Source organism: Physcomitrium patens, chromosome 2, assembly GCF_059467195.1.
Source record: "Physcomitrium patens ecotype Gransden chromosome 2, ASM5946719v1, whole genome shotgun sequence".
NCBI lineage: Eukaryota > Viridiplantae > Streptophyta > Bryopsida > Funariales > Funariaceae > Physcomitrium > Physcomitrium patens.
The window spans coordinates 12,864,190-12,880,105 of NC_143411.1; the positions used below are offsets into that span (position 1 = coordinate 12,864,190).

Here is a 15,916-nt window from a genome sequence, read left to right on the forward strand (position 1 = left end):
TGACATCTTGTGATAGCAACAAGCATTGTATTCCATTGATTTTGGTTATGATTCTTGAACTTAAGAGGCATAATTTTGGCCATAATGATCAAATTAAGATAGAAGATAAGAAGTTATTTTTATACTCTTCAATAATATAGCTACCTTAGTTGAAGTAAAAATATCAATATATGGATGTTAAATATTTTTTTATATTAAAAGATGCTTGTAGATGCATAATTTCAATAAGATTCATTCTTAGACTTGATGCTAGTTTGGTTGCAACTTTAAAGTCATGGTTGTTAATACAAAGCTATATGTATGTAGACAAAAATATTTTAATAATGAAGATAACAAAATATTATTGTAATTACCTCAAAGCTTTGTTAATTGATAAAATATGGTATATTTTTAGTTTTACTATCATATTTGAATAAATAATCTTCAATTAATTTACCTTTAGATTATTAAGAAATTAATTTCTATCAAATATTTTATTAATAATTAATTTTAGTCATTATAATTTATATCCTATATAATTAGAAAATTTCTAATATGAAGATATATCTTAATTTGGAAATATCACCAACTAAGAAAGATTAGAAGTCATTGAATAGTTACATTATTTTATAATAATGAATCTTACTTGTATTTGAATTTGTACTTGAAGTCTATAGGAAGTTTATGCTATTGGCAATAGAAACAATATTAAAGAAAGTTATTTTATATTATTTAAAATTAATAATAATTATATTAATTTTAAAAACGACAATATTACAAAGTTGAAAGTAAGTAGTAATCTTATTGGAATTGCTTTAAGATAAGTTATTAATCAGAATAAATGCATTATATCAATCTATTGGTTTATCGATGAATAAAAATGCAATATTTTTGGACAACTATTAAAGTACTTCAAATTAATTTATGTATGAAAAAAATCAAAAACAACTTAATAAAAGTGTAATAACAATTAAATGAGTTATTTTTTATTGAATTTAAACCAAGTAGTTTACTATCAACAATTAAAAGAACTAAATATTTAGAAGAATAAAAGACACTTAATATAGTTCATACTACTAATGACTGCTTCCATTTCTATTAAGTTTATACTAATTGGTATAATTTAAATTATAATTATATTTCATAAATAAGTACATGTGTTGATAAATTATTTCTATCAAAATGAATTGATTTATATATCAAATAAATAAAATTTATTCTATTATAATGAATATCTATTTAGAAGAACTATAGATGCAATATTTGAAAAACCTACACGCAAATATTAGCCAAGATTGTATATCAAATCTTCTAATAGATATTTTTTAGTTCTATATTTTAATATAAATTAAAATAAAAACCTCAATATACATCTTTGATCTAATATCAAGTTTTATAGTTTACATAAAAAATAAATAATATAAATAACATAAAATAAAAATTTCTTTTCAAAAAATATTAATAAATCTAATATTTGAGAAATGCAAGTCTAAGACATGTATTTTACTAAGAAATTATATATTTAATATGATACTCTGCCTCTTGGTATAAAGGAGTGATCATTCATCTTATAAAATAAATATTTTATCTTACAAAAATAATAAATAAAAATCACTCTTTCATAACACAACACTAGTTTTTTTTCATTCTTATAGATGTACAACACCAGATTTTTACATTCTTATAGATATACAACACTAGCTTTTCACATTCTTGTAGATATACAATACTAAATTTTCACATTCTTATAGATGTACAATATTAGCTTTTTACATTTTTGTAGCCTTGATACCACATATTTCTTCCTATTTAGCATCTTCTTAAGTAAATGAATCTCCTTTCATTTAAATAATTTGGTTTATTGTAGGATCTTTTTCAACATGTTACTTAGCTCTTATAGAATCCTTTTGGTTTTGGTAGAGATTTCTATTCAATCTATCAATATTTATATTTATCAATCATATCCTATGTACTACCATGAAGTAATATTTTTGCAGCATGAAGGTCCACCTTACAATTTTTTTCCAGTCAGTTTGTCAAATTCCATGAATCATTTAGGTGGTTGATGGTCCATTACAAAGAAAAATTCTTTGCCATACAAATAACATCAAAAATATAATATTATCCAAATTGTAGTTAAACATTCTCTTTTATATGAATTATATTAAGTTTTATCATTATTATTCAATCTGCAAGCATAAGCCTTTACAAACTTTTTATTCTTATAATTTGTTTGAGGGAAAATAATTCTAATATCTATAATACTTTAATCTATAATTTATTATTTTTTTGCAATTAATATAACCTCCTTAAAATAGGCCTTTGTAGAATTGGTGCACTAGCTAATCTAGTCTTAAGTTCTATAAAAGTTATTTCTTTTTTATTATCTCATATATACACTTTATTATTTCTTATGAATATAGTTTAAGATTTTGCTATGTAGCAAAATTTGAATTAAACTTCTAATAATAATTGGCTAATCTGAAAACAATTCTCAACCAACTTACATCTTTAGATCTTAAGATACTTGTTAAAGCTTCTATCTTAATCTTCACAATAATAAGGCCTTTTGAATAAATTTTATGCTTTGAGTAATCTACTTATAAATAGAAAAATATATATTTATTCAGATACACTTTGGTCCATACTCTAATAAGATGTTTTTAATATTTTTTTCTTATTTTTACAATATATATATATATATATATATATATATATATATATAGATTATCAATGTAATACCTCACAAAAGGTAGTTCCACAAGTACTTTATCTACCATCCTTTAGAATTCAACAAGTACATTCTTCAATCCAAATGGTAGATATAATTTTTTTTTTTTAATTCATAAAATCTTTCAAAATGATGTTTTAAGTCTAACCTTTTTTTTCACCAACATTTGGAGATGTTTAGATTACAAATCCAATGTATTGAAGATCTTTACATATTCAATAATATCAAATATTATTTTAGAAATAGGCATGGCATATCTATTTGACTTTTTTCTTTTATTGATAGGTCTATAGTCACCATACATCTGCTTCTTTATCCAATTGTTAAAGATGTTTATTTTAGAAGACATTATAGTAACTATTGCATGTTCTCTATTAAAAAACTCTATTAATTTGGCATCCAAAAGCTCCTCAATTTGAGCTTTTATCAACCCTCTTTTAACTTCAATATATTTATAAGGTTTGCAAAAAATATGAGCATCATCCACCAAATTAATCCTTGTTTTTTAGAACACCTAAATTCTTCAATTCAAAAGAAAAATAATTATTAAATTTCTTTAAGAATTTTTGTTCTTTTTACCCTTCTACTTCCCTTTCAAACTCCACATTTGATTTCCAATTCTTTTGGATTAAATCGCATTTCTATAGTAGCTATATAATTACATTTGTTTAAGATATTAGCTATGCAACTAAGCAAGTTGAAATATCAGTAACTAATAATCTAATTTTAGATTTTAATAAAATCTTTGTATATCTCTCAATTATCAAATTGTAAAAAATTACAAAAAAATTGAAAAAGACTAAATTTACCAAATAGAAGATAAATCCTAAAATTTCCTTGAATGTTGATTTGTCTCTTTTTTCAACCTTGATGCCAATCTCTTAGTGCAAATATTTTTTAATGAAAATATTTTAATGACATTCATACTTTGTATAAGTTTTTGAAATCTAATAAACTATTATTGTACAAAATTTTAATTTTGTCGAATTGACAAAGTGCTGTAGATTTTAATAACCTTCATTGGTCTTCTAAACTCTAATTTTTAAGGTCCTACTATGTTGAAATTTTAATGTCCTTTGAATGAGTTTTTAAATCAAGCTCAAACTTACAACAAAGATTTAATACAAAATTAATTATATAATCACAAAATTTCATTTATAATCATCTATAAATCTTACAAAATTCTCCAAAGTATAAAATTTGTAAATTTTTCGGAATTCATAATAATTCCAAAAAAATCCTAATTTTTTAAAGTCTTTATAAAATCATTATAAACTTCATTCACTCAAAACTAATGCCTAAAAAACTTCTTTCTTGTTTGCTATCAAATTCTACTCTTTAATTAATCAAAAACCCTAGAATTATTATAGATATATGATTTTCATCATGATTCATAACCAATCCTCTTTAGGTATCAATTCTTATTTTTTAAAATAAGTTTTGCTAAAAACTACTCTTAATTCCTTCTTAAAGATGTCTATATTAATTAATTTTCTTTCCTATTTTAATTTTTTTATTTATGGCTCTACAAAATAGAAGTCTTTTTTACAAAAAAACAACATTAGAACTTATTAATTTTTATTATCTCCTTATTTTTTTAGTATATTTTGCTCCTATTTTATTGTATACTCTTCAGATAATTCTCTACAATGTTTTTATTTAAGCTCCTCTATAATAAAATCTTTTTTTTTTCTTTTACGTAATAGTCGTATTACTATAGGACACTAGATAGAATAATTAACATTGCATTTTAAAATATACCTTATCAATCACAATCGGCTCTAAATCAAAAAATAATACACAAATAATGTGCTTCTCAACTCTTCATCGTCCACTATAAATACTATTGTCACCACAATCTTCTCAACTTTGTCAATATTACTCATGTATAATTCAATAATATGAAGTGGATGGATAAGTATGGCACCAAATTCGTCTAGAACTCCATAATATCTACATTTAGTACATCATCTAATTGCAAACTTGTTGTCAAACATGATATAATCTCAAATACCAACTTGTTTAAATTCATATACATTGGCCATTCAATATCTAACAACCTCTAGAATATTTTGTAAATTGTCTTGTTGTCCAATAATACAACTACATCCATATGTTCCAAAAAATTGTGAATCAATAATACAATATTATACAGCTCCACTATTATAGTCCAAACTTAAAGAGATAGTTAGATAGTAAATTTCATCTTTGTCTTCTTCTTATAGTCCACCAAAAAAATTTCTAATAATAGTAAATTTAGTCTGAATCTCATCTCGTCTCTTATATCATTGTACACCAAGAATCCTTGTAGTTCCATACAATTATATCTCAACTTCCTCACTATATCCAAGCACAGATCCACAATCTCTTTTCCAAATAGTGTAGTAGCCACAAGCTAAGTTGTACACTACTTCCCTCCTTGATTTAGCTAAAATATTCCAACTTCCATGCATTTACTCACTTACAATAACTATTCCAACTTACAACCATCATGCAAAAAAAATTAAAAAATATATATACACACTTTCACAAATCTACATATTTGTGGCATCAACTTTCCTACAAAAAAGATGAATTATATCAATTTGGATGAAGAATTCTTTTTGAATGAATGTATTAAATCACCTATAAGAGACATTCAAGCATATTTTTTACATACTAAAATCAACCAATGAAAGATATCAGAGCTCAAAAATCTGTACAATTTCAGCATTTATTATCTTCAATAAAAACACATCAAAACCCAAATTTTGATTAAACTAAGTGCACAAATCCACTATGGGATCTTTTTCAAGTGATATTACATGAAAAAAAATCCTAATAAAATGCAAAAACTCCACAACAAACACAATAAGTGAAGCCACATATGAACACTATGAAAGTATACCAACCTACAATGACGAAAGCAAAACACTCAAACTCCTCTTTCAAAGGTTTATCTTGAAGAAGATAAGCCTTTGTAGGATTTTGAACACCATGGAACTTGAGTCAGAAGTTAAGGACCTCCAAGACCCCATTCAAAGCCCAAGTTTTGATGGTATTCTTTGTTTATGAAACATAATGGTGTTTGAAAGTAGTCCAGCCCTCAAGTTCTGAGAGCAGATGTGTACAAGCTCATACCTTAAGTCAAAACAGAATCAATCTTCTGCATGATACTATCAAGAATTCGAGTTACTTCAGTGGAATAAATTGAGTTCCAAACTTAACGCTACTTGAAGCGGTGAACAAAGCATGTAGTAGAAGACCCCTGAACCTAGAAAGGTGTTCAGACATTGAACTATTCAAGGTGCATCTTCACATTTTCTCAGTGAGAACCCAAAATTGTGCACTAGACAAGACTGAGATTGACTGCTCGATATTCATGTTGCTGAAACATTAACTCGCCGATCTTGACAACTCAGCAAAAATATTCAGCTGTTGTGATTGCCACAATAGTGCATTTCATGTCGATGTAATGACCTGAGAAGCAGATCTCGCACTTGGAACAATCAGCGAGTTTCGTAGAGTGAATCACTCATCTATTTTATCTGGCCTTTCCGTAGGACGGTATTCAGAGAGGAGCATTGAAACAACGTTCTGCAATGCAAGGTTTTCTGAGAGCTGGTGGGGGTAATGGGCAGTGAACCCGTGTCCAACTTCCTCCGTGGATGGACGTCCATCCACAGCACATCTGTACTGTGGAAAAAGCTCATCGAAGACCAAAATATGATAACCCACAAATCCCTAAACCCTTCAAACACAACTCTCGTCAACAGCCTTCAAGTTACAAACACAAGGATTATCGACAAAAAATTAGCACAATTCGTGCAGCAGCCCAATTTCAACCAACAGAACCGATCAGCTTCACTCTCACCATGAACGCCAAAGTTGCACGACTCAAGTGCACTTCAGCTGAGATGACAACCTTGGGATAGTGTCACTCTGTTATAAAAGTACCTCTTCGAGGTGTTGGGAAAGAATGCGACTGCCCGTGCATTCCCGACAAACCGCAATTCGGTCATCCAGTTATCCTCCGCACAAACACTTCGTTGTCACCAATCGATGCATATGCTTACAACTGGAAGGGAGACACAGCAGAAGAGACAGCATGTCAGTTGGACCATCCAACTCACACGCTTGTCACATATTATACATCCTACACTGCGTCAGGCATCCTTCCATGGCTTTGGAAATTCCCCACCAGGGGCTATCTACGCTCCAATCCTCAGACCAGAGAGACATGCCCTACAAAACACTAGTAGGTCGAAGAGTCCCGCTTCCACCTTACCGCTCCTCCCTCAAGGCCCGTCATATACTTTACACAAATCCGCTCTAGAAGAATCCTCCTCACAAATCTACAACTAATCACACCTGCAATCCGCGGATCATCCTCTGAATACCTCCTGAGCGCTCACAAACATTACCTTCACTCGGGTGCGGCCCTATGTACAGACTACGCCTGCGCTGGGGCAGGTTGTTGCGACATCACGATTGCCTTCTCAGGATTTGGTATCTCCCCGCATCCCGCGTGCTGCACAAATTCGGCAGGGGTCATGTGGCGCCCGTGGCAAGCACAAACGATCCGAACTTGACCCTTCTCCACTCTGTAAAGAACGCCCGATATCGTGCCATTGCAAGTCACCCACGGCAGATCTGGTGTAGACCCAGTGCCTCCGAACTGTTGCCCGGCGGCAATACCTGCCTGCAAACTCAATGCCTCATGCCCTCCCATACCATCTAAGCTCGGCAGAGACCCCTGCCTCCACATGCTGATGGGGTAAGGTCTCTTCACATCCTCGTCTGCTCCAATTGTAATCTGAGCTGCAGGCACCTCCAACTGACCCGTGGATCCTAATCCACCCGGACGAAAACCACCCGAAGGCGCAGCATCGTCACCTGCACCTGCCACTCCTCGAGGTCCAGCAGCCTCTGCCCGAGGTACCAACCCACCCCTGGAAGACGCCTTCGATCCACTTTGCACACCCAGCTCATTGGCTTGTCCGTTGCTCCCGCCTGGATACGCCTCCACCCCAAGACTCGCCACTGTAATCCCTACTAAACCTTCTTTTTTTATTCCAACTGCATCCGACTTCGATCGGGAGAGCCCAAACTGAGGGACCAGAGGTGACGGATTCGAGGATGCAATGGGACGCAGCCTGTTCAACGCTCCACTGCTCATCGACTTGGTTTTCGCCAGACCCTGCAAAACAGACTCCTTGGCTGGGGACGTATTTCTACTTCTACGCTCGCTGCCTTTCGGAGCACCTAGGAGCGACAGTACGACGTCTGGAATGTTAGCCTCAGTCCGAACCCATAGCACCAGTTCATGACTACCGCTTACAGAACCAATGCAACAACTTGCAGCAACTGGGTCTCACGCCTGCCCAAACCATCAGACATTATTGCAGTTGTACATATGTCTTATGCTAGTACGCGGGTGCGGGCATTCAGAAAGAACGGCATCAAACACAACTTCAGCACAAGCACAAGCATCTTCTGTTGAATTCATTCCAGGAGATCCCATACATGCACATGCCACGCAGTTTCTCCAATACCAAGCCCAAAGCAACATTGTCCCAATGAAAGAAGGCCCAATCCCACCCTCGACCCACCTCGAGCACCATGCTCCTCCTCACGAACCGATGTCGCCTGCCCACACTTCCCTGCACTGCTCCGAGGTGAAGTCTCAGGGAGAGTGGCGTGCGGCCGCACCATCGCACCTGGCCACGCTGCAGCCCCCTCGGGAGGCTGGATCTGAAAAGGTGGATAACCTGGAGGCAATGCAATCTGAAATGGGCTCGGCATCCCTGGGTAGCACCGTTGCTCTTGGTTCCCATCCCCTCCATTTGGAGGACCGGGCGTAAACTGCATCAGATATGGAAATGGAAAGGGCATGCTGAACGGCAAACCACCCGCACCACCTCCGGCTGGCACCGAAATTGGAAACGGAAATGAGCCTGGCATCATTGGAAACCCTCCGCCTGCTGAAAATGACAAGTTAGCCAATGCCATCGCATTGCTCGCGGGAAGCATGAAAGCATTCGCCTCGTGGCCTCGACCCTCTTCAGGCGTATTGCTTCCCACTGGGGTGGAATGCATTTCCGCGTTCCTCTGATCAATCCTTAACCCGGTATTCGTGTTCTCGTCCTTCCCATCTGATATCTCGGTCCCATCGGAGCTTGTCTGGCTCGAAGCACTGCTCGTCTTCGCGCCCTTCTCTGCCTTTCCTACTGCAGTGGCAGCCGGTCCATCTACTCCTCCATCACCTCTTCTTGGCATCCCAGGAAAGCCTGACGAAACCTTGTCTGCGTTTTCCCTGTTCTCCATTTTCGCAGCCAGTTGGTGACTATTTATCTCCCTGCTACCCGAAACATTTGCTGGATACCTACCTCCGCCATTCGCATCCAGATCCAGCTTCTGCATCTGAACCACATCCGGCGATCCAAAGCTCACTTTCCCATTCTCGCTGCTAGACTCCACATGAACTCCACTCCCACTGTTCTCCCTAGAGCCCCTATCCCTCGTTTTCTCCAGTGCAAGCTGGATTTCCGATACTTGCTCGCCCGATTCCACTCTCCCATCCCCTCCTCCTGTTGCGTGCATTGCCTCTACCTTGGCTTGGACTGGAGCTCCAGCCATTCCTGCCATCCCAGAGGTACCTTCCCAATTGTAATTCATCCACGCACTGCTTCCGAGTCTGCGGAATGCGGTCAAACTAGAAGCACCGCCATGCTGTGACGCTTCCTGGCTCTCCAGTGGAGACGAAACTGCAGATTTCGAACTCTGCTTACACATCCCGGACGATGGCTGCAGCGAAGTCGTCCTTCTCAACCCACTGGGCGGTGCCTCCAACCCAGATTTACCGCCGCTTCCACCACAAGGACCACTAGACCCCGCCCTCTCGCCCTCCTTCTTAGCCTTCTTCGACTTCTGCCCCTCCAGGAGCGTTTTCCTCTTCCGCCGCGCCTCTTGCCTTTTCTGAGTCTGCAACTCTCTCTTCCGTTGCTGCTGAATTATGGCCACATGCCGCTGTTGTTGGTCTATCTGCATGTTCTTGCTCACGTCCGAATCGCTCCTTTCCAAATTACCGGTTGGAGCTGCCGTTTGCTGCGACATTGGAGGAGATGGAATCGGTACTATCTCCGAGTGAGAACCGGAACTGAACGATTTCATAGATAACGAACGTTGCAAATCCCCGCCTCTAGTCGCCGGATCCACTCCTTCTTTGATTGCATCGAAAAATTGCATTGGGAATCCACCTCGAGCAACCATGCGCGCCCATGCCGCCGCAGTCGCCACCGCCTGAGGAGGAAGTCCCTGCAGCTCCTTGATCAAGCTGGCTTCATCTTGGGCACTCAGAGGCACGCGTTGGTGCTCCGGCTGAGATGACTTCCCTTGCAGCGCCTGCCACATGTGCAGGGCGAACGTCTTCGAGTCCTCCGCTATAGAGCTTTCCCCCGCTAGCCAATCCGGCTGTTGGGGTAAGGAACCTTGGCAACCATGCAAAGGCCCACCGAGCCCATTCTCCTTCGTGTCGTTCCTTGATCGATCCAAATCCTGCCAGAGTGACTGGCTCGTTCCGTCTTGCTCATTCTTCAAGGATTTGAAGACCACCCCACCACCATACGATGTCTCCTCGCCATTCAGGCCCTTAGCAACGCCACCCTCATTCCCAAGCTCCCCGGCCGCAGCCCTGAAACAGTCCTCCCGGAACGCATCTCTGTCCAGAAGTATATCCTTCTCCCTCTGCTTCGGTTTATTATTCTTATTGCCGCTTCCACCTCCTCCCAATGACAAACCCAAATTCAGATCAAACCCACAGTCATCATCCATGTCATTTGTCAATCTGGAACTGCTGTGATTCTGGGCAGACTCGGACCCACTAGCTGGTTGATCGGGCTGCAAGCACCAGCTGTGCATAATGGGGGGGACCGCAGCCCATGATCCTCCTGGCTTCGCCTCATTGTTCCGCGAAGCATACTCATCCTCTGCGTTAGCAGCCATAACCGGTCCAGTCCCCACTCCTCAAACCCCAATGACAGCGCCCTCTAGTTATTCTCACTTGGATGACGAAGATATTGAAAATGGCATCTGTGCACGCACATTTGTTCCGTGAATCAGACTTGAGGAATCGCGTAAAATACATGTCATACAAGTCAGCAAGGTCTTCTCCCATGGCTCAATCAACAACAACTTGAGTAACCATACCGTGCAAAGACTACGACTATTGACCCAAGATGGCTCTTTGGGCCCTGTCAATCCTTAGAAGTAACAAGCGTGCAGGTGAACAATGTTTCTATTGTTTTTCCCACTTTTCTGTCATGCAATCCGAATGATTAATTATCCATCTTAGAGAGGCACGAAAACTGACCTACAAAGTGGATCAAATTAATCAAGTTCGCTTGGAGTTCAAGTTCGAAACAATGGAGCTTGAGTACAAGGGAAGAAATAGTATCACCCTACTCCTGGCCACTTCGAAGCAGAATCAAATAGAAGACAAGACCTCTGTTTAATGCGGAACTTGCATCTGATTGTGCAAGTCTCGGCATATTTAGATAAAAATAAGCTTCTTACTGTTCTCTACATCTTCAAACCTATGCCGTTGCAGGAATGCCCACACTGGCACAGCATCTTCATTCCTGGAGTGTGTGGGGCAAAACAATCGAACCCACTTACAACCCACCAAGAACCTAGACCTCGATCGATACCTCCTTAAAAGTGTGGCTCAAGTGATTGACGTTGTTTGTACACTTTGTTGTCCAAGGAAAATCTTATCCGTCACGGATGCTGGAGTACAATCTCCTATACATGATGCCCACAGCGCAGCTCATTGGGACCCTTCCATTAGATAAGCTATCAGATCTCACAATACCGAGTCCCCTTACTTCAAAATTCATAAGCACTAAACACACAACAAAACAACCACGAGGGGCACACAATAGCCTAGCGTCAATCTCAAGGCGCTCTGAAAAGACGATCAATACATCTGGGATACATCGACTAACCAGACGTTGAAATCCTCCCCCACCAAGGCCCCGCCTCTAGCCGAATTCAGCGACCCCTCCCCCAGCCCGAACTTCAGCCACTGCTGCACGACAACCCAAGTGGGGATTGGACCCTCAAACCCTACTGCTACCTCTCATTCCGGAGCATGCACAACCAAATCGGTCAACCACTCCCCCAACTCCCAGAGGTTCGTGAGCGTTACCAATCCATAGCCCCACGAAGAATGCAACACCACAAGGTAACCCACAAACGCATCACTCACTCACTCACTCACTCACTCCCCGTCCAATCCTGCACCATCCATGTCCAAGCCAGTCCACAACAACAACAGCACCGTATCCACTGCCTCCGCTATCCTCAAACGCAACCTGAAAAAACAAGCCAACAATCTCCAAGAGTGAGAGTTATCCCAAGTGCCAGCTCATCTCCCCTATAGCAGCACCCTCCGCGAACAAAAGACCCCCAAAGCCAGCAGACAAAGACAGACATCACACTTCCATCGACTGAATGCAAACAGGCGCACTCTCTCACTCTCACTCACTCCCACTCCCACTGACGAGATGGATGATGATGAACAGCAACGACGTGAAAAAAAATTAGGGTCTGACCACACCCAAGACGGGACCCACCAATCCCCCATCGCGGAGGGCTCCGATGCCGCGCGCTCTCTGGCGCCGTGGGGACCACATGACTTCGCCGGTGATAAGCAAGACGAGAGGTTGCATGCTGATGTGGCACAGCATAGCCTCGTGGGGGAAGCTAAAGCGAGTGAGAAGCTCCTCCGGTGTGAACGCGGCCACGAGCCTAAGATCTGGCTCTGCGGGCACGTGATGGCTTCGCAGCACCCGGGTTTAGGGCGCTGTCTTATGGCGGCCCCACCACCGTGCCGCGGGACCTCGTTGCCTCCGCCCTCTGCCTCACTTCCTTTCCTTTCCTTCGTTCCTTCCAATTCTGCACACGCCACAGTCAAAATTGACGTAGTGGGTTTGGGTTCAATGGTGTAACCCTACGACGTGGTCAAACTTGGTGGCAAATTACAGAATGGCGAACTGTCAAAAACCCATATTTCCGTAGTTGACTTTGGGAGTTTGGATTTGGATCGTGAATACCGTACACTATAGATCCACACATGTGTGAAAAGTGTTGGACATTTATTTTTATTTTTATTTTTTAAATCCACTGTGCGTCAATTAGAGCTTTCAAAATAAAATGAAACATATGAATTGCTGTGTGCTCACATTTGAGTGAGTGAGTGAATGAGTGAGTGATTTTTTTTTTTTTTTTTTTTTTTTGTGTGTGTGTGTGTGTGCGCGCGCGCGTGTCTCATTGTTTGAGACGCAGGAAATGATGGAAAGCATGCAGAACATGCTGTAAATTTTTGTTTGTTGAGAGTTATTGCATGTTGAATCATGTGTGGAAATATGTTTGTCCATGAAAAAAAAAAAAAAAAAAAAAAAAAAAATCCGTAATTTAGGAATGAAGTTTTTATTTCAAAAGGTTCATCTGCTTATCCCTAAAGATCTCAAAACTTGAATGACGGGAAAATGTTGAATTTTAAAAATGCAGATTTCTTAAATGTCATAGTCAAATACATTTTTTTTTTTTTCTAAATTGATTCAATATGCAAAATCAATTACAAAGATACATATGCATATACGAATATACATGTTTGTGTGCAACTTTGTTGTTTTATTAACAATTTTTTAGATCGAAACAGTGACTTGTCCTAGTTGATGCCAAAAAATATTTTGTATGGGTCAAACACGTTATAAAAATAAAACTTGATGATGATGACAACTATTTGACTGTGTGTGTGTATATATGTAACAACATCATACATTTTACTAATAGTGTTTGTAAACAAATAATATTTTGAAAGTGTTTCTTTCATGTATGTATATATATAGAGAGAGAGATATATGGTAAGAGGCTTATTTGTTGCTTAGATTAAAAACCAATGAGCACAACTCTTTTAAAAATATTTTAAATGCATTGAAATTGAACTAATTCAATATATTATGTATTTTGGTAATGATAATAAGTTTGAAAATGATGCTCTCTATATTAGTTGTTGTGCATATTGATAGTAAAAAATGTTTCATTGCCAAAGTCCGATTTCATTTCTTATGAATTGAGTGAAATTCAAAGCAACTATATGTCATCTATTGTCAATGAATGCTTACAAGTTGAAAATGTCTTTCTAAGTAGATTGCAGTAGTTATGTTAGTTCAATTGTGACTCCTTTGAGAAATTCTGAGCATCCAGAGTTACAAATGATTGATGCATGATTAACAGTAATAATAACAATGTTCTTGTTATTAGAAGATTTCAGGATATTATTCATAAAAAATACTGTAAAGATGAATGATTTTTTGAGGACAATATTATTCCTAACAACGAGAATTGAAGGGGTTTTGCAAGTCTACAAGGCATTTTCAAGAGTAATTTCTCCACCCATGTACTTACAAGCTCAATGGATTTCACATCATTTTCATACATAGAAATGATAATCATACAAGTTTATGAGTGTGTTTGGATACACACAAAGGAGTCACAATTGAACAAATATTAGCTGCACAAATTTCAGACCCAGGAATTGTGTTTAACTTCCCATTTCTAACTTTGAACCTTGAGTTGAATGTAAGTTTGATTGCATGCACTGCTACACTGTGACATTACAGACACTTCAATTCTAAAGCTTTAACGACATATTCAGTAATAAAACTCTCATAAACAGTGTTCATTAATAATTATAAAAAAACATGGGTAAAGAGGAGACAACCAAACAGATAATTATCCCAAAGTTTTGAAGTGCCGGCAATTGAGTGGTGGAAAAGCCTTCCAATCAGTCCGAGTCAATTTAGGCTTCTGGGGTCCTGACTTCGGTACCACCAGGTGGTGGTGCCCAAGTCATATAAAATTTAAGTGACATAACGCTCTTATTCGCAGTCCTCTGCCCACTTTGTAAGAAGCTCTCCAAAGCTACCTTCCATTGCCACTTGTCATAAGAGTTTAGACCTCGTAAAACGTGCCTACGGTTGACACCTGGAGATTCCTGATTTAAGGAGTGTGTGAAGGCAGGGTGCTCTGGTTTACTTTCTGGCCTTCAAACGAATGATAACCTGAAAGATTCATTCATTCATTCATTTCATATTGATAAGTTGATTGGAATGAATGAGGTTTTCCAGCCACCTTGGATGTGGTGCCATAAAGTGAGAATCCATCAGACTTCATGGTCAAAAGCTGGACTTAATCAACTTCAGCATGCAGTCTTACAATAGTCTTTGCATTCCCCCACACACTCACTCCAGAATCCATTCTGAACAGATATTGGGAACATGTGCAAGTATGTAGGATCTAGGACTGGGCTAGTTTGCTGATAAAGTAAAACTGGTGACTAGCCCTTGACAATGGCACCCAGGGATGGCTTTTATCAAAGAAATAATTGGTTTTGCATGGAAGGCTCTTATTTAGACTTTGGGAAAAGTATGAATATCCTTGACATCCCTAAAAATAAGTGTGCCCATGGATCACATGGACCCAAAGAAATATGTTAAAGTTGGATGGAGAAGTCTGGAGAATCAAAACACTTTCACCAATTAATTTAGCCTATCATCACAGCAATAATATTAGAAAGGGGCTTGAGAATGCCCCCAAGTATAACCTACATTACTGAGTACTGGGGATACATGATGCTTGTTTGCTACAAAGAAACAAAAAGACTGGACCTGATGGGCATGCTATTCAATAATCCAAGTTATCACATTTTGTATTCAATAATTGTCAAGTGGTGTTAATGAGAAAGAGGTGCAGCAGGAATGGCCACCCACCTGCCCCATGATGGAGAGGTACTGAAATTATATGGTGAATGGAATTAGGGTGGATGGATTCCGCATGGAATGTATCATGGCTTGGTCAGGATCTGACTCAACTCTTCCAAGAGACAGATGTGAAAGGGAAAGATTCATCCTTCCATCTTTACAAAGACTTTTCTGCTTGTCTGGGGCAATTGCTGCAGCAGAAGAAAGGGCAGGGCAGGGCAGGGCAGAGAAGAAGAAAAAGCTTGCATCAAACAAACATGGCCTGGGTCCTGATATCCTGACCAATCCCCATTAATGAATCAAGAACCATTCCCATTTTCAAAGGGAGCAGAACCCTATACAAAAAAACCTACAAATATCCAAGTTGGGTTGAATTGTATCCTTCCAACTGAACATTCCA

General features: G+C 38.5%; 1 protein-coding gene across 2 annotated transcripts; it reads right to left on the reverse strand.

Annotated features, from left to right (window-relative positions):
* Positions 1 to 6,559: 6,559 nt before the first annotated feature.
* On the reverse strand, positions 6,560 to 12,189 carry LOC112273147 (uncharacterized). Of its 2 annotated transcripts, XM_024501632.3 has the most exons (5): positions 11,695 to 12,189; positions 11,061 to 11,491; positions 8,302 to 10,780; positions 7,114 to 7,954; positions 6,560 to 6,767 (listed from the first exon to the last, which is right to left on the reverse strand). In XM_024501632.3, the coding sequence occupies exons 3-4, from the start codon at positions 10,691 to 10,693 to the stop codon at positions 7,143 to 7,145; spliced, it is 3,204 nt and encodes a 1,067-aa protein (XP_024357400.1). In that variant the 5' UTR covers positions 10,694 to 10,780; positions 11,061 to 11,491; positions 11,695 to 12,189; the 3' UTR covers positions 6,560 to 6,767; positions 7,114 to 7,142. The 2 variants fall into 2 exon arrangements, with proteins under 2 accessions (XP_024357400.1, XP_090103165.1); XM_090247039.1 differs by having other exon boundaries at positions 6,560 to 7,954.
* Positions 12,190 to 15,916: the final 3,727 nt, after the last annotated feature.